The following is a 22,589-nucleotide window of genomic DNA, read 5'->3' as shown; positions in this document are numbered from 1 at the left end:
AAATGAAGGTGCATAGCAGGAGGATTTTCAACACAAAGTTGAAGTCTGACAAATGCCATTCCCTCCCTTTTGTTTGTCTGTAGCCTGTTAATGTTGTTTTCCCTTAAACAATACTTCTACAACCGTAGAAAAAGGAAGAGAGCCAGTGAAAAGGTTAACAGAACATGTCAGCTTGTTCTAATGCTTGTTGTTGGTTATACAGATACTGTTTAGAGGTGTTGGCAGAGTTTGTGACCTTTGGGTAAAGCCAGATAAAACAAAAGGTGGCCATGACAAGCCTTCTTACGATTAACAACTAGACTGAACATGTATTTGGATAATTAAAATATTCTTTCAACTAGTTTGAAAAGAGTTGGAAACATCTGCAACACATACCCAGTCTATTAATAATATAATAGCTAGTCATGCACAATTTTCATTTCAGGTATCCATATTGTCATTCATCCTTGGACAAATAACATCACTACTACCATTCACGTTTATGAGGTTTCTTCTTCTGCAATTCACTGCGGGTATCTGCAGCTGAATTATGACGAGAAGTAATTCCAGTGTCAGATATCTGCAGTTTTAGGTTTAGATATGTCCGTTCCCCTTTTTTTTAGACACAAATATGACTATATCTCAAATTGTAATTCTGTCTGGTCAAAATGTAATTACACATATCTGTCATTTCGCTTTTGACTAGGTAAAATGAGTCTGCGGATATCTGTAGGTCAAGTCAGAAGGAGCGTATAAGATCATCCTGAGGCCGAAAGTGCTGGTAAAATTCCATTACCCAATGGGAAGCCTTGCATGAGATACATCATACACCACATGTTCAGACTCAAAACTGAAAACAGATATCTCTTGTTATCTTGAATAAAAAATGTAACTTTGACTAGCCAAAGTGACTTTCCATAGTGTAAGTGATGATTTCCTATCATATAGGAACATACATCTATAGTAGTTAGCTCAAAGATGATCCAAGAAGTTGGTCTGTTAAGTGAACTGGATGTTTACAATTAGTATTCTAACTGGTCTCCTTGGTTTATTTATGCTTCTTGCTCCATCTGACTCTTTTCCTTCCAGATCTTAGCAATTAACTTGATTATGCATGATGTTTTTACAGACACAAATAAATGCAAAACCAAGAACAATAAAACCCAAATTGTAATGAACCAGATTTATTCCTCATTATCTGCTATTTTACAAGGAGTTTCAGAGTGCAGATGAGACGGCACAGGTAACAGATGGCACCAGCAATGCCATCAAATGCCAGGTCTAGTCTTATTCACCGTGGCCTGGAGAGACTTTGAATGCAGTAAATTGTTTCCTTCGCGTTTGATATGCTCATCCTAGCAGCAGAGGCAATTAAGAGCGGATAAGCACTATTTACATAATGCCAGACACACTCATGATCAAAACAAAGGCATCTCATCATTCTTGCCTGCATCCTCTCTCTCCAACTGGCTCTTTGTCTGTGAGGCTGTCACACGGTGGCCGATTTGGGAATGAGATTGGAGGTCAGACGGTGGCACGTGGGGCTTTGACAGTGCAAATAATAAACTGTGAGGGTTTGAAAGGTCAGTCAGGACCCCTGCGGCTGACCACTGATCTGCCTGTTAGCCATTAACTTGGAGCCAGTTCAGGTGGGGCACCAAGGTGAGAAGGGAAGAAAGAAAGTAAGGAGGAGGAAAGAAGGCGAGAAAGACAATGGGGAGAAGTCTCAAACAACAGAGCTTTTAGAATTTGTGTCTACATGCTGAGGCAGAAAAAGTCAATCCACAAAACTGTTTATTGTGTGCATATTTTGTGCCACTGTTGCCGTCTTGTTTCTGAGGCTGCTGTTTGTAACACTTTCCCCATAGTCAAACAGAGTAATTAGCATCCCATCAAAAACGTCAACCACCACAAAAGACTTGAAAAGGCCGGTAAAACTGAGACTGCTCCGTGGACTGACAGCCAGCAGGTCTGGTCATTTCTGCGAATATCAAAGAGAATAATAGGCCTGAATTACTGTTGATAGCCTGAGGCGGCAAGGCCTCATCTCTCATTCGAGCTTTCTTTCACCAAACTCGTCTTCACATCTTAATTCAAACAATGGGAATGCTTCACAGAAAGCAAAGCCAGGAGATGTCTGGCAGATAAATGGGCGGTGAGCCGATGAAATGTCAGGTTTATGGAGTCACAGGATTAGAAGGCCTCACTGGTACCCTATGAGTAAATACGAGACTATTGACTTCGGAGTACTCAGCAAAGCTCAACACTGCAGGGATCAAGCTAACATACTGCAAATACTGCCAACTCTTTGATTTTACGAAGAGCAAGTCCTAGATGGTTTTGTAGAGTAATTACATTCACCTGGAAACTGATAATCTGCACACACACAGAGGGAAAAGACAACACATAGACGGCTGACAGCAAAGGCACAGCGTCCAAAAGTGATCCCATTTCAGCTGAAGGACACTCAGCAGCAAATAGGATCAAAACTTCTAACGGAAAGCAGAGCTGTCCAATTAGGATGGCATTTACAATGAGACAGTGATGAAGCTGCTGATGATAATCTTTTCCTTGTAAAGAGCAGCGGCACAATGCATGATTAAAAGGAAGGACATTATCTTAGAAGAGTGATCACAAGTGTAATCAATCTACTTCACAGCTCCTCGCTGTGTTGTTCGTGGCACAGCAAAAGTGCCAGCAAGGTTAGGAGAGTTAGTGTCTGTGGGTTTCTCGCAACCCACTCGAGTCTCACTCCTTGTCAGGTCCCCGAGTCAATAAACAAAGGGAAGTGAGAGGAAATTGGATGCAATTCAGCATTTCCCACTGTGTCCTGATTACACAGTTTGAGCGACAAATGATACTCAGAAGAGCTACTGTATGCCTGATAAATACTGTACCTGAGATACAGGGAAGAACACGAAACCATCAGAACTCTGATGTAGATATCCCTCTGTTTTACAGTTTGAAGTAAGAAATATGATCTTGAAATATCACAGTTCATTATCAGCTTGCATTCTAAGCTGTGTGCTGGTGTCAAAAAATAGCACTTGCAGTATGTCCATCTTAAAGTGAAGAATCTAAATTTCTGGTATTTTTCCCCATAAATACAAATATGTACGGTTTTCCTGATATGTTTTGGCGCATCCAATATTCTGAGAATTAAAATGATTATGATTATGATTATAATGCAGACTGATGATTATGTTTGGCATGATCACACTCAGACTGGTTACAAATTAAAGATAAAATGGAAAGAAGGAAAGTAGAAACCTATCAAATGCAGAAGCTACACTTTGTGGTATAATTAAGCTGTTAACCCCCAATCATGAAATATGTCATGTATAAAAAGGCAGAGCAGGCCCAGATAATTTTGATTTTGTATCAAGATGAGTCAACTATTTTAGTCACTTTGGAAAGAGTTTGTTGTTAGGGGACAGATGGCAGGAGCTTCAGTCACGGACATCTCAACTAGCTCATGTTTCAATAGGAACAGTGACTAAAATGACATCTGCCTTCACATCTACAGTAAAGACATCAATAAATAGGGTTGGGAATTGTTGTAGTCAGTGCACAATTGATGACTGTGGGGTATTAGTGTGATATGTAGGAAGAACAGAAAAGCAGCTTTTACTCAGGTGACTGAAAATGTCAATAAGAGGATGTGATGAGACTGTTAATAAGACCAGTCCATAGACAGCTGCATAGAGAGGATATGACAGAGCGGTTGCAGTGTATAAATGTCTCATTGTAAAGATAAATGCACATTTGAGAGTTCAGCGGTGCAAGAACCACAGACAGTAGTCTATAGAGATTTGGAAAAAGCGATGGATGAATCATCCTTTACCATATTTACGACAAGTGGGTAAATGCATGTGTGTCCAACACCAAGAGAACCATTATGCTGTGGGGGGCATTTTGCTCACATGATTGGGTCTACTTGTTCCCTTACAGGAAAGTGTCACTGCAGATTGAAGTTGTTCTGGATGATCCCTTTTATCCAATGCTGAAACATTTCTATTTTGACGGGAGTGATGTCTTCCAGGATGGCGATGTCCCAGTCTATAGGACACGAGACATCTCTAGATGGTTTGATAAAAATTTACGTGAACAATGTTCTTTGGCCATCACAGTCACCAGATCGCAACCCAACCGACTAACTGAGGGAGATTTTGATCTGCTTGTTAGACAGGGTTCTGCACCACCATCATCAAAATGTCAAACAAGGGAATATCTTTTGAGAAATAATGGTAATAAAAGTTCCAGTAGAGTTTCAGAGACTTGGATAATCAGTGCCAAGGTGCACTGACGCTCTTCTGGTGGCCTTATCTGCCACAGAATCATTGCTCACCTTCCTGCTATGAACATACACACCTGTGTGCACCAGGTCGTGACTGATCAGTCCAGTCAAGTGTTTGCTAACTGCTTTTGTTTGTGTGTGTAAAGCAGAACACTTGGCAGTCACCAATGTCTCAAGCTCTGGAAATTTTGTTGAATTTACTCTTTTGCAATTTGGCAATGAGAGAACATTTGCTTTGGGTCATTGTGTTAATCTCATAAACACAGCAGTAGTTCAGTTTTGTTTTATTAAGCAGGTCTTAGCTGCTTTATTATTCTGGCTGCCTCGCAACTGTTCAGTTGAGAGCTACATTACCACTTGTACTTCATCATGATGGTGAGCCTGAAAGATTGTGTCAACATTTGTGTAAAATTTGATCAAGACTGGGCGCGACTTGTGCGAACCCTGTCCAGTTCATCAGAGCCAAGTACTGTGTTATGATTTCCATTAAGAAAGCTGCCAAGTGATAGACAGTGAACAAATAAAGGTTCATCAGTATTGCTGGTTATGGCGAATTTGATTGCATTAGAAAACTGCTTCACTATGAAACGGTGACGAAGGAGCCTCTACATCACCATGTAGCAGCAGGGATTAGTAGGTACAACGTCAGCCTGTATATCCTGATTGTAATGAAACACCTGTCAAAACATGTTTATATGACCTGAAGCTCTACACAGTAAATGAGCTGTAACATTACTTTGCTCTTGATGGAGAATACATTAATGAAGAATAGTCCACCTGGCAATTCTAATATATGCAAAAAAAAAAAAAAAACACAAGCAAACAAACCAATCTTGATTACGAACACCTGGCATCGTTATTGTTTGAGGAGTGCATCCAGGGAAGAGTTGTGTGATTCACAAGTTATACACTGCAAAATTTCTGATTAATGATTCTGCCACATCTTGAAGTTTCTCCAAAAGAAAAAAAAATGTGTTGATGAACATATTGAGCTCATGGAGGCACTCCAGAGCTGCACTTATTAGTTGGCACTTCAGTAATATTTCGACGTTACAAGGAGTAAGCAGGCGAATGCACTGAACCCACCAACTGTGTGAACAGAGGGGATGATGTGGTAATGGTATGCATGTGTGGTGGTGGGGGTCTTTACACCACCATGGAAACCATAAGCAGGCCGTGAATGTGACGACTGGGCTGCGTGTTTGGTGTCCCATGTTTCATAAGGCTCTGGCTCCTCTGGCTAATGGGTGTAATAAAGAACTGTTCATGCCACCATCCGCTCATTTATTCTCATTCCTGAGACTGTGAGGGAACCGCAACAGCAATCAGCCTCCACTCACTGGTTAATTCCAAGGCAGATTTATAGTCCGACTGTGTAATGGATGCCCGTGTGCACGTGCGTGTGATTGTTCCCACGCGTGTGTGTACTTCAGACTCATCCTACCTACATAGAAATTCAGTACTGCTTTACAAGCCTTTATCCCTGCAACTGCAAGGCCAAGATTAAATTTTAATCAGGTGTTAAGTGAAAACTGCCATGGTTTGGATACCAATGAAGCTTATACCCGGAGCCCACACCTGGAGCAAACACGCTGCAGCGGGGCTGTCATCTGTCCTGGCTCGGAGACAGGAGCAGGTCACTTGTGGCTGCGTTGGAGTGAAGACACTCTCCTGCCAGACAGAAATGACAGCTGCTCTGCCTCCCCAGCACAGAGTGTGTGCTATGAAGGGCAATGAAGTCAGGAGAAGCATGTGAACACTGGAGGAGGAGGAGAACGAACAGCATGGGGTCCAAATTAATCTTAATAACTAACTGCCGCTTTTCCGTGATAGTAGCTTAATTCAACATAATGTAGCCATTATCATGTGTTCTGCTTGGATTTTCATTATTCTCTGTATGATTTTAAATGAGGTGCCTGGTACTAAAGTCTGACACTTCTTGGAAGATAACATGCTATCTAAGTTCCAGGTGCTGCTGTCAGTGGTGTTTATCATGATTGGTCAGATAATTGTGCCATTACATCAGAATAAGGCCTGGCAGGTTGCACAAAGTCTCAGGTCACAAATTGCTACAGTGATGTGCAAAAGTTCCAATAATCTGTTTTAGGGATGACCGAATCCTTAAAAAAACTGGTGTGCAGAGCTCAATGCTGATTTATTTAGACAAAAAGACAGCAAGTGCCATTTTTTTCTGCCCTTTTGATGCCGTTGTTGAGCAGTAGCAGTTTTCTCCTCTCAAAAATCACCATCAACAATGTAAAATTCACCATATAAACAAACACAACAAACCCTCTATTAACCCTCTGCTCTATTTCCTACCTGCTCATAGAGCACAAGTTACATCCAGTAACTATGATTTGCTGTTGTTTGGTGTGCTTGTTGTGGTTGAAGCTGTTGGATCCTATACAGAAAGGCTAAAAGGTCCAATTATGGAGCCATAGCTATTAATGTTCGCACCACCTTGAGCCTGTGCCAAGTTCCTGAAGTGTAAAAGTGCCAATTTTCTCTCTCTGTGTTCCCAAGCTGTCAATTTACCTTCATTTTCTTTGCCTTTCCACCACTAACAGCCTAATTATGGCATGACTGCCAAATACAAGGTGCAAGGACACTGAAGCCATTAGTTATTTAGCAGCGTATCGCTTGTCACTGAGATGGTAGTGCAGCATCCTCTGACTCCGTCACACTCATGCATCCTCGCTGCAGACACACACTCCTAAAGCAGACAGCACAGGCTGAGGACTCAGGCGCCGTAGCAGGGGATGACACCACTTTAACTCAAGTAGAAGTTCTTTTGTTCTTGTCTACCGGACGGTATGCAGAGCTGGCGAGCGATTAGGTTCATTTATGCCATAGCAGCCACTTGGCAAGGATCACCACTCCATGTGGAGCCAACGTAACACTAGAATGAGACCAAATGGCTCTCTCAATTGGAAGGCAGAGAGGAGGAGGGTAGGGGGATTGGTGGAGGGCATCTGCTCAACATTTACCTAGTGTTTTATAATTAGATTAGCACAACTGCTTGGGAGCAAAGCGTCTGTTCCACTGTGATTTTCAGATAACAATTCTATGACTTGGAAGCAGGCGGTGGAGGGCTGGAAATAGAGATAATTAGTGATGCTAATAAAATATGAACCATATTGCAAGTGAAAAGAAGTACGTGTTCAGAACGTACAGACTGATGTCAGGGCGGAAGTTGGTCATGACCAATGCTAATTGGTCCCAAGCAGCAGTAGGGCAACCTGTTAAAGCCTGCTCACATCTGGCACTTTTAGTTCACTCTGTCTCACTCTGTTTCTCACATTTAAATCTCTGCTTAACACCAACACTCAGTGCAGGAGGATAACAGCTTTGTGGGTGCAGACATCTGGATGTGGTGTCAACAAAGAGCCCTGCCTCTGAATTGATGGAAATGCCTACATCACATGAAATAAGAAGTAGGCATACATACATATCGTCCTTGTCTTAAACAAATACTATGATGTCCACAAATAGTAGCAATATTTGCTTGTTTTTTTCATGCACCTAAAGAAGTTTGTCATTGCTTTCTGAAAGAATCTTGCTGTTCTAGTTATGGCAGACCTTGGCAATAGAATGACAGCAATATTTACCAGCGAGAAACTTCATCAATAGCAATACTAATCTGCTTCACCTAAGTGCATTAGATTCAAACTGCCATGAAAGCAAATAATGAGCTCAGTTGCATGAACAAACCCCACGTGTGCTCCGTCCGTGACTCATAACATCATATCCCACGATGATATCAGAATATTGTGGTGCAGCCAGAACATTCTGCTCAACAGAATGCCCTTACTAGCGATACAACTAGAGACCTTAACCTCACCACGGCACGGCAGCTTCACCCTAGTCACCCTCTGTGTGCTCTGGGTTGTGCTTTCTTTCTTTATTCAATGTGTATTAAGGTGATATGGTTCCTTTTTCCTTATTTGTATTGTACTGTATGAATGTTTTCATTTGTGTGTGTTTTTAGTTGGTGTGGTAACAGAAATATTGCCTGTGTATCTTGATTGACAGGCAAAAGTGGGAACGCGTGTTCAGTTCAAATAAACCCTTTTCCTCCTGGTCTTAATAAAAATAGGTCATTAAAGCTAACAATAATTATTGATATTGATTCATATTCAACATTTTATAAACTTACTACTAAAACTTCTTGGTTGTCCGGGAAAATGTCACAGTGATGGCTTTGATTATGTGAACATTACCGTCATGGTTTACAGATGCTGACTGCTGGTAAATGATGGGATGTGAACCCCAGTTTAAGTCAAACACCACATCATCTCCACATCCTCACTTTCATTGTTATGACAACATCGCAGCAGTTTTCTCACTTGTTCAGCTGCTACTGAACATCTAAGAGAACAGTGTAAAAAGGGAGAAACAGCAAATCTGATTCTGTTAAAAGTTACAGGAAGATATGAGCTGTAACTTTCAACAACCATCAGCTGTCACCATTTCACTTATAATCACATAATTATCTTTGGATTGCTTTAGAAAATGAATATGAGGCCCCCTACTGGTTTTTATTTACAACCTAAGCGACCTGCAATCTGAGCATAAATTTCACCTTTATCCAATACAGCATTGTGTATTAATATTAAACATACATATACACTGCTTCTGGTTAAAAAAAACATGCTTTTTGGATCGTTTTCCGTAAATCATATCTCCAAGCAACATTTATATTCAATAATGTTTCCTATATGAGACAAAGACCTTCTCCTCTGTTGCAGGCTTTCACCCTGAGTGGCCATTTTCTGACACGAGAAGACCTATATATCTTAGATTCACCTGGGGCCATCACTGAGGTGTGGGCTGCAGCGTAGACGTGTCAGACAAAGACGGAGAGGAAAACGGAACTCCCTCAGTTGTGTGACCGCCAAATTCATTCTCGTACAAAGAACAAGCAAGCGTGATAGATTTTCCCCAAGCAACCGGGATATTTCCAGACTCCGTGTTTCCTGAAATACAACTCTCTCCCCGGAGCAGGGAAATCTAGTGGAGAGCTGAAAAAACATGAAATGATGTTTTGGCGTGCAAACACATACACACACACTTGCATAACAGCCCCTTCACACACACACACACTACACACACCTACATCCAGAGCAGACAAACACTCAGAAGCACCATGTCAAGTACTCTTTGTCCTTTTTCACTGTGTATTGTCAGCTCCCTGATGAATTGCAGCCCTCGGGTGGAGGAAGTAGCCCATCCTCATCCCACCCCCTTATCTCTCTCACAAAACATATTCTGCTATTGATTAATTCACAAACAGACTGAAATGCACTCAGTATCTAAAAACAGACATTCCCATATTGATTACCTCTAGACAATTCCCTCAAGCTCCTTCAATTTCAAGGCACGCCTCTGAGGAAAACTATTTTCAAATCAAACTCTCTTTGTTAAACTGCTTTTACTATAAATGGTGGCAGTTTCAAGTCAATATCAGGCCTTTTATTGCAGACCTTGTTTACCATTAAATGAAGCATCACTTTTGTTGCTAACTATGTTTGGCCCGAGCAAGCTTTGGGACGTCACTGTAGTCTTGTGGCACCGTCTGAGGAAATTCACAGCATGTCTGTGCGATGGCAGCAACCACTCCCACTTCACATTTGACAAGCAGTTGAGGGAACCTGACAGGGACCGACGACACTCAGAGTTAGTGACATGCCGATGACACTAATGGACTACCAATCGGCAACCCCCTGACATTATCCACTTCCTGTCTCGTCTTTCTTGATCCCCGTCCCTCTGGCACACACAGCTCACCCCAGAAAACAATCGCATCCACGTGTAGACTCAAACAAGTTTGTCTGCAGTTAGTGTCTTTCTTGACTTTACACAAACTTATCTATGTGTTAAGAAATTTTTCCACACCATCATGGTTTATTTATGGAGACTTGTACATCCATTCATTCCCCACCGTCTAATTCGGTCTCAGTGTTGGTGGCAAGATATTCTTCTTTACCACCCTGTCATACAGCTCTTTCTGAGAGATTTTGAGCACACAGGATATGTACAGGAGTCCCTCCAGCATGCTCTGGGTCTGTCCACTGTCTTTATTGAGGGCGTGCCTGGAATACCTCGAAAAAGATGTATTTCTGACACATCTGAAACCATGTCAGCCTCCTCCTTTGCAATGCAGCCAAGCAGTGGTTCTTCACCAAACTCCTACTGATTATCCAACTTCCTCAACCTTTGCAAAATGACGATGCCACCTTCCAATGAAAATGTCTCATTGTAGCTGGCTTTGTGTGTGAATTGATCATAACTCAGAGTATATAGATTAGAGCTTTGACAGTCCGGTGGAACACCTCAGACAACAGCTAACTACCTGTCGATCTCACACTCTGTCTTAGACGCTGTGGACTGAATCATAGTGAAAGGAGAAACTAGTCTCACATAAGAAATTCATATTTACCCTCTGAACTCCAAGCAGTTTTTGAGTCTTTTTTGATCCTGTCACATTTTGACACAGTGTGGACTCATTTTGCACTGCGATATAAAGTCCTGCTCCTCTGTGGAAACAACACGACCATGCCTAGACGAAGAGGGAACTAAGAAGTGTTCAGTACAGTAAACAAAGTTAAAATGCAAAAAGATGAATGAATCTTGATTCTCCAAAGTGCTGCCAATAATGAACTCTACATACTATAGATATTTTTAAAATTGAATTTCTAATTTCTTTCCATGCTTATCACCGATTTGCTGTGTGTTATCACACCTTGCTGTTCAGCCTGTTCAGTCATGGAGCAGAATTATTTTAACAGCGTTTGGTTAGTACAAAGGTTATTTTTTGGCAAACTTATAAATGAGGCATGTAGAATAAAGTGTTACTGACAATATATCATAATTTAAAACATAACCAAAGTTTTCTGACACAATAGCATGTCACAGAGGATTACTTTCAGGACTGGGAGAAAACTGAAAACCTGATTATTGTTCCTGTATTTACAGTTTCTGGATGTGATATTCATTTGGGAGTTTTATTTAAAAAAAATAACTAAATACAGTTAAAACCATTGTTGGGGTTTAGAGGGTTAAGGCTGATTCAAACTGAGTTTGCCAAATAGGAGACTAACTTGACCCCAAGTAGGGAAACCAGGCCTCCCTGCAGGACAAAACAGAGCCTACACATCGGTCCTGATGAGGCTTAACCCAAAAGGATAACGGGGCCACGTTCAATATGGAAAGGTCCACTATGTTATTAACAAATGTTGAAATTTGCCCATGAACTATCCTGGCAAGCAAAAAATGGCTCTTGGCAGGCAGTTTCTTCCTAATCTGAACTAATGCCAGTTATATACAACAACCAAATACTAGATAGTATCCACGCAATCTAAAGCTCCATAGTGAGGTTACAGTAGCTCCAGTCTTTATTTAATTCATCTTTGGGAGCAACTTTGTTTTTGCATGACAAGGAAACGGATAACGCAGGTGCCCGCCCCCCTTCAGTCCTCCCTTCTGTCAGTTTGCCTGCTAGTGTTGAGACTGAGAAAGTAGGCCTGAGTGTGAGAGGATCTGGGTTGTGTAGGAGGTGCTGGGTTGACTGCAGTGCTGCGGGGGAGAAAACACGGTCGCCGTCCAACCTCACAAAGATTGCATCTACTTCCTACTGTGAACTTCTGCTAGCTGCTGTTTCACAACAATGTGTTATGCTGCAAAAATAGTTTTCTCTCTCTCACATGCTCATATTGGCACGTATAAAATGAAGTGTGCCTGAATTTTAATACTGCACTTTTATTTGGCTTCATATGGCATCATATGGAGATTAGCATTTAACTGTCTCTTCCATATGAGACATCTCATCTAAATCAATTAACCCCCTTACGCAAATTTCTAATGCAAGTGGACTTTTAAATAGATTTTACAATCCAATTAAATGACATTTTCACTCACCCCACGTTGATCAGACATTGATTTCATTCGTGAAAGGCTCGAGTTTTCACAAAGCCTGCGATGTTCTCATTGCAAATGCAGCTCATTAAAAGCGAGGCCTTTGTAACTGTGTCAGTGTGTCAGTGTGACAGCGGCAGCAACAATAAAGCCTCGGCATGGTCTGCCACAGTGGACTTAAGCACTCACCACACTGCAATCTGAAAACAGACCACCTCACCTTTATTAAAACACACACACAGCTGTGGGTTTGTTTTTTAGCTACTGAACTCTGGCTAATAATAACGGATATGATTGACCCCTCATATTTCAAGTCTTCTTTGGATTTGAGGCCTTAAGAATAGCTGTTGGATGCATTCATGGAGCTTTTTATCGCTTTCCTCCCCAGAGCCCGGCCATGCGAGCTGCGGAGCGTGTCACCCTTCCCATCAAATGGCTGTCAGGCCGGGCTTATCATGGGAGCTGCAGGGGGTGCCCGCTGACCTGTGGTGTGACACCCAGCATGGCTGCCTCACCCGGGGGCTTTGTGTCACCCTGACACCCCCAGCGCCGTCCCCCCTCCTCCACCCCCAGCACACGTACACGGACTGATCGCCTGACCTCTGCCGCCGTCAGTCGTTCTCTCACACATGCACGAGTATCTGCAGGCACACACAAACACACCTGTCACAGACAATCCACATCTTCAGACTCACAGGAGTCATGCAGAGGTTGAAGTACAAAAGTAAGAGCAATGATAGAAACGGAGAGCAGGAGAGCAAAAGGACGACAAAGAGTGAAAAAGGTCCGTCGATGAAAGCGTCCATCGCAAGAATTCAAGGCTTTGTCACTTCTTTTTATCGACTACAGATGATGCAGGCAGCCTCTGCCCTGACACCTTCTGATTTCTCCAAACGTCACCAGCGATGTAGCAGCTGATACTTTATGACCGGAAGGGGGAACACTGGACGCTGAACGCATTATATGATATAGATAAGAGAAAGCATGTGTATACTGTCAGGTCCTCTTATTTCACCAGCAGCAAAAAGAGGACCTCGATTTTGTCACCATCTAGAAGCAGCAGCACTGAACACACCCAGAAAAATACAGATGATTCACATTAAATTTAATGAAGACAATGCATTGTGCCATTTTCCATTCTTTGATGAAGTCATCTAGAGCTCTGATAATTCTACATCAGCCAATACCAACTCTCAGTGGTATTGTATCATGATGATATGAACATATTTTGTGACAAAATGAGTTGCTGAAGGCTTTCTTTCACACATTTTGTCTGATGTAGAACATACTGCAACAGATGAATACTGTTAATTGCAATCAGCATTGATATAATTATTTTACATTACATTTTTCCTTTATTTTACCCAGCCTTAAGCCAGCTGTAGTATGTTACATTATTTCAACACTCAGTTATAGTCAAGAAGTTTAAGCAACAATAATTTGAAGTCATTTCTCTGTATTTTATGGAATCCTCAGCAATCCAAGTTAAATTTAGAAAAAAAACTCATTTTTTTTAACATTTACCGATCTTCATCTGGATTGTTTGGGTGTGGTTTGATCGGATTTGACTGACAGTAGTACCTCCCCAGGGGTTGCCATTTTATTTTCATTGACTAGACACAAGAATGGAAGATAGGGAAAACTCTTAATTGCATCCCCAAAGTGCCCCTTTTTGTCTGTCTGAATGTATTTGTTCACCTTAATGAATTGAAATAAATGCAGAGCTGTGAGGACAATGTCAGTGGTGATGACAAGCACAGCAGTGCCTCGATGCTAGGAACTGGTAGCAGCATGTACGTAAAGGCTACTGTAGTGGTGATAATTTCCCTAGATGTAGCAAAACCCATCACTCTAACTCTACATGTGCTGAGACACTATAAATAAATCAATATACCCATACAAGTGTCAACTGATTTTCCAATTCAGAGATTTCTATATTCAGATTTCTACACAGAATGTGCATGTAAAGACTGTGTTTCAAGCTGGAATCCATCCCAGCATACAATCCCCGCTAATTGGAAGGAGAGGGGAAGATTCATCCTCATGAATGGCAATAAATTAATGAGGGCCCTTCTGTCTGCTTAAACACAGATAATCAGCTAAGAGGCACCCTGGATGCAGATGCACAGCCCCCTATGTGTATCCCATAGCTCTTTGTTTTCCCCAATGTTTGTAGTGAAAAGCACAAGCTGTCAGGTCTGTTCGCACTCTACACATAATACACAGACACACACACAGAAGTTGAGAGCATAATTTAACAGTCCAAAGTCTCGCGTAAAAGCCAGCACACAAATATAGACACACACATTAGCATACAACACACACACACACACACACACATAAACACACATGCAGCAATCAGGCACAGACACAAACCAATTTAGAAAGAGACACACACACACTCATTCCTACACACACAGATGCTGATGTTTTCATAAACAGTAATGCTTCTACACAGTAGAGTTCCCTGTGTGCAAAGAAAAGAATTGCTGCTTTGAAATGCATAATGTCATATTCTGACTTATCAAGTCATGAGTAATAACAAAAGGAGGGCAGAAAATTATGCCTCCTTTGTCCTTTGCTTACTGTCAGGAATACGGCAACAAACAAAAAAAGGCTAGGGCTGGAAAATATTTTATTTCCCCCAAGCCACAGAAACATACAGTTTCCCTGCACTTGACACACGCACGCACGCCCACACGCACACACACACACACACACACACAGCAACTGAGTCATCTTACACTGGGCTCAATTCATTAAATAGATGCTCTGGTTCACTGGGGATTGCCATCGAGATACTCAGACATGTAGTTCATTTTCTCGTCTGCCCCTCTCGTCTGACTGAAGTTGACAGCCTTTGATCTTGATGAAAATGTGAAAGTTGAACATGCACTAAGACAAGGATTGCTCACAGATGACGCCATGCTGATGTCATACTCATCTTCCAAAGCGAGCCTTGCTCAGTAAGAGAGCGAGATTGCATTTAATCCCAGAGAGCTAATGAGGTGATAGAAACAACAAAAGGAAGGTGAATGAGTAGAATGACCTCCAGGGTTTTGTTTGCATCTATAATTGGTTTCTTGTTGTTTCTGCGCTCTTACATTAGATGATCTCCTCCCATCTCAGCCCTTGTCTGAATACCTTTAAAACAGCAAGCAGCCAAAACATGTTCCTCCACATCTGACACCCAGCGGTGAGATGTAGAGAAATTTGTTCTCTGATAAACAGCTTTAGCTCCCTAAGGAAAACGGTATGTCATGGCTTGTTTGTGCGGCTCTTCCTTGGCGATAGCTGTGAGCGAGATGAAAGAAATTGGTACCGACAGAAGCACAAACAGGAGATAAAACTAATTTTGAAGAGCCATGTTGGGTTGGAGAGCCGCTCGGCGACGAGAGGGTCCAGAGACTTGATATGTGGCTGAAAAGGTCAGCTGGGTTCTTACTGAGATAAGAAACAGATGAAAAGGAAAAGGTCAATTCATCAGCTCCCTTTTAAATCCCTTCTGCTCCTCCATGGTGAGATTTAGTGGACTGACTGATAAAAACCCATTGACTTCGTGTCTCGTGGCAAATGTGACATCATCTGTATCCGAGGAGTACGCTACACATCCTTGCCCCAAACTGTGTGATCTGGATTGTAATTACCTTTTTCATTTCACCTCATCGAAAAGCATTGTGCTTCAAAACAAACAATTCCAGCCACTGAAATCTGATATACAGAATCAGTCAAGCAACTGAATGTGCGAATTACACAAAATCAGACTATTAAATTTCCAATTACCAAGTCGGCTCTGCTGGAGAGGCAGAGGTTATGCAACACTCTTTGCAGTGTCTTCAACCTGATAAGTATGGGAATAGCATTAGACACTGAAAGGAGAGCTATAGAGTGAGGAGGTAAATAATGCTCCTTTGTAAACAGCCTGAGTAGAAAAAGATCATTTCAGCGTATTTAGATCTCAATTTCAGCCTCTGGAAACCCCGAGACAGACAGCAGCAAAGCTTGCAGACGTTCCTTTGTGTTGTAATCAAACACGGTTGGCTGACAGATCAGGCATCTGGTTAGAAGCTGCAGGATGAAGCACAGAAAGAGCGCCGATGAACGGGCCGACTCAGAAATATGCTTCTTTATATTGGTAAGGCATGAGAGGGGTTTGTGCGTATGCATCTGTCGTTTCTGCCTGCCTATAAACCTGATGACAGCTGAAAAATATGGACCTTTGTATTGTTTGGGAATTGTAAAAAGCTCCGCTGAAAGCCCAGATTATATTTCAGGCTAATCTTTCCAGGGTGGACACGAGATCAATCAAGCTGCACATTTTTCTCTCCTCCCCCTCTTTCTCCACTCCTATCAATTTTAATGGTTGAGGGACATCTTTCAAAAAAACATAATGGGACAAGAAGATGGATGAGAACATTTGTAGCTAACTGTCTGGAGATGGTGCTGAAGATGTGGGGAGGTGAGAGCAAGGTTCAACAGCCTTAATGTACCATCACAGCCATCACAGGTGCATAATACAGGCATAAAGCATGAAAGTGGGATAGTTGCTGTCTCTGAAAGTATCTCACTTCAATGTGTATTCCAATTTTACAGTAGGTTTTGGAAATTGAACTGCTGATTATTTTCTCAATTAGTCAGGTCATTGGTCTATGAAAATGTCATAAGTCAAAAAATGCAGATTATTATGTCCTAGAAACAATCAAAACCTCAAAATATGCAGATATTCCAAAGATAAAACAGTACAAGAAGAAGGTGATCCTCACACTTGGACTGAAAATGATGTATTCGCCTGAAACTATTATCAAATAATTACCAACAAGGTCACCTCTCTCTTTATATTTTCATGCACACAGGCTTAAACCTGTAGTAATTATAATAATATCAATAAAGTGAAAGTCAAAGGTGCATGTAGAAAACATAATTGGGCCTAGAGTGTTTCCTTGAAGAACACCGTTATCAAGACTAAACGTCTGTGACAACAAATTCCCCTAAACTAACAAAGTGCCTTCTTCCTAACAAGTAAAAGTGAAGCTAATTAGGCACAACTTTCTTCATTAGAGAAGCGAGAGAGAGAAAGAGAAAGTTTCTTGACAGCTAAAGCTTTGGATGTTGTCCAGAAAATAAACTTTTACTTCCAGATCCCCAGACCCCTAAAATGACTCGTCTCACATTCTGCAGCTCTATACACTACATGCAAAGTAATGGCCTTGCTTCAGCAGATAACACACATGTAAATTCTGGTGCAGGCTTTCTGCATGTGATGATCCAGGCAGCTCGGTGCAGCTTGCCAACCTTTTTCTCAGCAAGTCTGGTTGTTGTGATAGCTCCTCAACCTTTTAGTGAATGCATATCCATTACACACATGGCTAGTGGTGTCGCAGAAGCAGCAGCAAGTCAGCTGTGTCCTCCTTAGACCGTCTCCGGTCCACAGGTTTCGCATCTGGTGCTGGTACACAAAACAGAACATCCACCCCTTTGCAGGACCGACCTCCTGGGAATTGCCTCTCAGCTCAAGAAACAAATTAATTCTAGATGTGCTTTATGTCACGTCTGTGTGTCCCGTCCTGTCAGCCCGGTGACACAGCTCAACGTGACACTGCTAAACTCTGAGATTCCATTACATTACAGTTGGCCTCCTGAGCGCAGTCACACTCATGGTTTCTGGTCTTATAGTTAGAATATTCACTAAGAGTGTGTTTTTGTTTCCTTGAGAACCGTGTGTGTGTGTGTGTGTGTGTGTGTGTGTGTGTGTGTGTGTGTGTGTCTGTGTGTGTCTGTGTGCTGCGGGTGCCTCATTCTCATTCATATGCATCAGCAAGTTATCACGGACTGCTGTGCCTCATTGAGCTGAGAAGCTGCTTTCCATTTATTTCTCAAACGCAGTGGAGAGTGATTCTTCTCTTGCCTAATAAAACTTATAAAACTGGCTATGCTTTTTTTCAAAACTTTGAAAAAACCAAGTCTGGCTCATTGGAAAATTACACAACAAGATAATGAAATACGGAGGTTCTGTGCTCTGCGCTACGAAGGGTGAAATTCATTACCCGGCAACATTAAGAACAGCTGGGTGCTACTGTTTCCCAGTGGCTAAGTTTTGACACCCACTGCAGGAATCCTTGGACTTTTGTTTTAATCACAACCCCACTGCAAACAAAAAGCTTTTGTCAAAAGACAGCATAGACCATTAATGCACGCTGCAAAAGTCTCATTGTAACTCTGATCCACTGTACGCTGCATTGCTCTTCTCATCAACATCTGCCATCTTGCTAATTAGGCTCCAAAAAGCCACACATCACTGGGTTTTAGTGGTGCACAGACAATGTGTGACACTCACGAGGGGAGCTCACGGACACAATGGGAATTATAAAGCCCTGCCAGATCACAGAGCGAATCAGCTACAGTATGTTACTAACTGTGTGCAAAAAAATGGTCTGAGCAGCTGCCTGATGCAGAATTCAAACTGCAAGAGTCTCGCTGACCAGAGTGTGAGAGATGCTCAACCTTAGGCCAATAGGTTCAACAAGGTTCCAGTATCCTCGAACAAAGATGAAAGTAAAACCTCTTCTTTAAGACAGTCAGTGGAAGGTTAAGTGGAGCAGAATCTAGTAGAGAGCAGCAGGAACAAAGGCCGAAAGGAATGTAATCAAAGAAGAAGAGCAATCAAGGGCATCAAAAAAGAGACAGGCTATAGATAAAAAGACAAAGAGAGACCTATGGATGGAGTGTTCATCAGTGGTAGGCTGAAAAATAAATTTGAACTTTGGAAAGTGAGAAAAAGAACAAGGGTACAAGAAGATTCCTGTGTCCTCTTGTCCAGGCAAGAGAGCTGATTCAATAAATAAAAAATGTCAGCTCGGTGAGATAGCTTTGCAAGCCAGCTGAGAAAGGTGAACACATTTCCATGCAGAACACTCGCAGCCATGAGAACAGAGGAAAGAGGGAACGCGGGAGAGAGTGAGGGAGCCTGCTAGTCATAAATCTCCCACAGCTTGTGGGGTCAGGCAGACAGAGAGAGTGTCAAAATTGTTTCTGGGTGTGAAGGGAAGGGGAGGAAGGTGGCTAACCAACCCCTGCGACTGACTCCTGCTCTTCAAATCAACCTGCCACCAGGCTGGTCAGTCATGCTGTGGCACCAGCAAGCAACTTCTACTTCATTTGCATACACACATTCGTCGACTCTGCATAATCACAGTAGAGTGTGTGTGTGTGTGTGTCTGGGGGTTTGTGTTTCTGAACAAAAAGAGACACCAAACTGAGTGAGGATGACAGAGAAAAAAACATGCAGCGAGGGTGAAAGCTGAGCAAGCTAGACAGACGATATGTAAGAAAGAGGATTAGGTTGCCGGTGGGGTGAGCAGTGAGTAAAGCTTCCCACTGTCACAACACTCCTGGTGACATACTTGTATAGCTGCAAACAGAGCTCTACTACCTGAAGAGACTCTCCTCCCCGTCCCTCTTCTCTTCTACCCATTGTATTGATGTGTTTTTCGGTATTTGCCGTGCTGCTGCTAAGGAGCTGCTGCTCGTCTTGTTGTCTCGGAGGACATGTGGGAGCATGTGCACAGATGAGATGGTGCACTATGAGGTTTATGGTTTCTTATTAACAAAAGAGCCAAACAACCCACTTCTTTCCCCTCTTTATTCCCTGTCCCTGTGTTAATGACACTCACCTGCTCCCTTTCCGTAATCTCCTTTCTACCCTTTAACAGCTTACTCCGTATTCCCATCCCAGTCTTTATCCTCATACTCTACATCCTTCCCTCCCACAGTGGTGATCAGACAGTAGGTGCTGATGTTGCAGCTCGTGCCTGAACCAGCTCAGTATATCAGTGGGTGGACAGACACGGCAGAGAGCTCCTGTCAACGGCGACGGTGCCCTGGAGACTGGCCCACTTGGCGGATACTGATCCTCTCTGCTTAACCACGAGAAAAGGAGTCAACACAATTTCTTAACAACTGGTGCAGGGAGAGAGGCGCAAAAGCCAAGATAAGCACCAAGACAGCACTATTTTTATGATCCTTCTGTGGAGAGGCAGCGGCTCCCTACTCATCCTTTAGGGTCCCCTGACACTTCTGTCTGTTTGCTAATATTAAACAGACCATTAGTGAACCCCTTTCGCTGCTGATCTACAAGCTTGCAGCACACGTCCAGTACAGCGCCTTTTTTCTGATCATTAATGCGGTTCGGGATGCCGCTGACGACGTCCGTCACCAGAGTTTGGCAGCATCTCAAGTTGCGCGTGAGCTGAAAACTACAGGCAGCGCTGGTTAACCCACACTAGTTTACCTCCCCCACGTCTTCTTCTCTCCCCCGTCACTTCACAAGGGTAAAGAGAGACATTTCACGTCTAATTAATGCACAGGATGGTTGTATAAAACGGTTAATGAGGCTGTGATCACGGTGGCGTGAAGGCAGGCGCTACTGCAGGGGAGGGGATGAGCACTACTCCACTTCCAGGAGACACGGAGCTTCACAGTTATTAGCCTGTCATAAGACGAGGGCTGATGGAGAGAGTTTGAAGGTGGGTAGGTGAATGCTTGTTTATCTGTTTGGCTTCCCCTCAGTCTATTAGACAGTGTCCTCTACCTATTTGCCTGCTATTTTCCTAAATGACCATGTTAATTGTAGCCACACAAGAGGCTATCATAAAGTAAAAAACCCTCCTTAATTGAACTGACTTGAATGGTGCAGTCAAATGCTCCAGCGTTTGTATGAATTTTTAGTGCATTTGAGCAGAAACATAGAACATTAAATAAAGTGTTCTCTTAAACACCTGCTGGTAAAACACGTTGAAATGTGACAACGACACCCAAAGTGCCAAAAGAAAACTTTCCCAGACGATTCACGCTTAATGGCATATTCAGAACATCACCCAAGGATGAAACTGGCACAACAGCACCATGTAGTAGCAGTCGGGCGCTACTATTCCATTAAAAAAAAAAAAACAAAAAAAAAACTTGCTCCCTCAGCACAGCTCCTCCAGCAGGATGAATGGGCTGCTCTCTAAGCAACTGCTCATTACTCAGAACACATCTGCTGGCAAGTAGGAAGCAGCTCTCTCCATTACGGTGCCTCACTTTCATTTTATACATTAATCCCTCATTCACACCTTTCCCATCTGCTACCTGAAATACTCCCAACAAGGCTCCTGGACTAGGACTGCTCTCCTCACAGGTCGCATAATGAATCACACACACACACACACACACAACAACACGAGCAATCGATGCCAGAGTCAGCCGTGCCTGTACTCACCTGTGCAATCTCATACAGCAGCTTGTAGTGTTCCTCTCGCTTCTGTAAAGTGCACAGATTGCAGCCCATTATAGTCGTCGTGGAAACGCCAGGCGTCCAATTCTCCCCGAGTAGTGGTGGTACGGACACAGGGGGTCACCCTCCACACCGGAGCGCTGGTTCTCATCAGTCACTCCTTAGCAAGCATCTCTCTCTCTCTCGGGCAGCCCATTCACACATTCAGACAGTCACAAACAAGCCCAGTTTAGAGGCACAGAGAGCTCCAGCTGAGTGTAAAAGAAGAAGGTTCAGATGTGAACAGCAGCTTCAGCAGCGGTACAAGTAGCAGCAGGCGTTTCAGCATCAGCCGGGGGTGTCTCCTCTCTCCTCTCCGCCTCTGTTTCAGACTCATGCCACAGTTGTGACTCTCGTTCGCTGAGACACTCCCCCCTTTTTCTCGCTCGCTCTCGGCGCACATGACTACGACGAAACCAGCTCATGAATAATGAGGGAGAGCGCTGTGATATTCATGAGGAAGGCGGGAGAAAGGGAGGAGGACTGAGGGAGAGGGAGGAGTGTGGTGGAGCCGGAACGCCGCTTCGTTAAAACTGAGGCACAGTTACACAATAAGCTCCTTTGTGTGAGCAGCTCCGGGGAGATGCTTGGGCAGGGCTGCACCGAGACGGCACACTGCAGGCAGAGGAGGCTTTAACCTACCTGCATGTAAGGCTGTTCACTGAGAGTTTATCTGCTTCATGACATGAGGACATGTAGTGTTTATATCTTCTGGAAATTTGGACTCTCACTGGTGAAGGAGAAACAAGCAGTAAACACCATAATAGTGAAATTAATGAATGTTAATTCATAAATTGCCACTTCCTCAGAAATTTAATGAACAATTTTAGTAATCAATAATGAAAAATGGTGAGCTTTTGCTTATTTGCAGCTTCCTTTTTGTCAATATATGAAGAATAGCTTTAATTTGTATGGCTTTAATATCGTTTAGATACATTTTTATAATTGACTACATTTTTTTAAACACCGTGTGGAATTTTCTCACAATCACTCATGTTTAACCATTTTCTTCCTTTTATTGCCCCAACTATTCATAGTTAAATGATTAAATAATCGGCCACTGAATCAATAACGACAATAATTGCTACC

General features: G+C 42.7%; 1 protein-coding gene across 2 annotated transcripts in view; it reads right to left on the bottom strand.

Moving 5' to 3' along the window:
• The window catches only part of LOC111567055 (PDZ domain-containing RING finger protein 4-like), a 123,941-nt gene that overhangs the window by 31,107 nt on the left and 70,245 nt on the right, over positions 1-22,589 (bottom strand). Inside the window, exon 1 of one of the 2 annotated variants that reach the window (XM_023267916.3) lies at positions 21,447-21,861. The exons of the other annotated variant lie outside the window; for it this stretch is intronic. Within the exon in view, the coding sequence (XP_023123684.2) occupies positions 21,447-21,515 (69 nt within the window). The 5' untranslated portion in view covers positions 21,516-21,861. Of the gene's footprint in view, positions 1-21,446; positions 21,862-22,589 lie in introns of those variants that run through there. 2 annotated transcript variants of the gene reach the window in all.

The sequence above is a fragment of the Amphiprion ocellaris genome, chromosome 3, assembly GCF_022539595.1.
Source record: "Amphiprion ocellaris isolate individual 3 ecotype Okinawa chromosome 3, ASM2253959v1, whole genome shotgun sequence".
In the NCBI taxonomy this organism is placed as follows: Eukaryota; Metazoa; Chordata; class Actinopteri; family Pomacentridae; genus Amphiprion; species Amphiprion ocellaris.
This window is presented reverse-complemented; position numbering and strand designations above follow the sequence as displayed.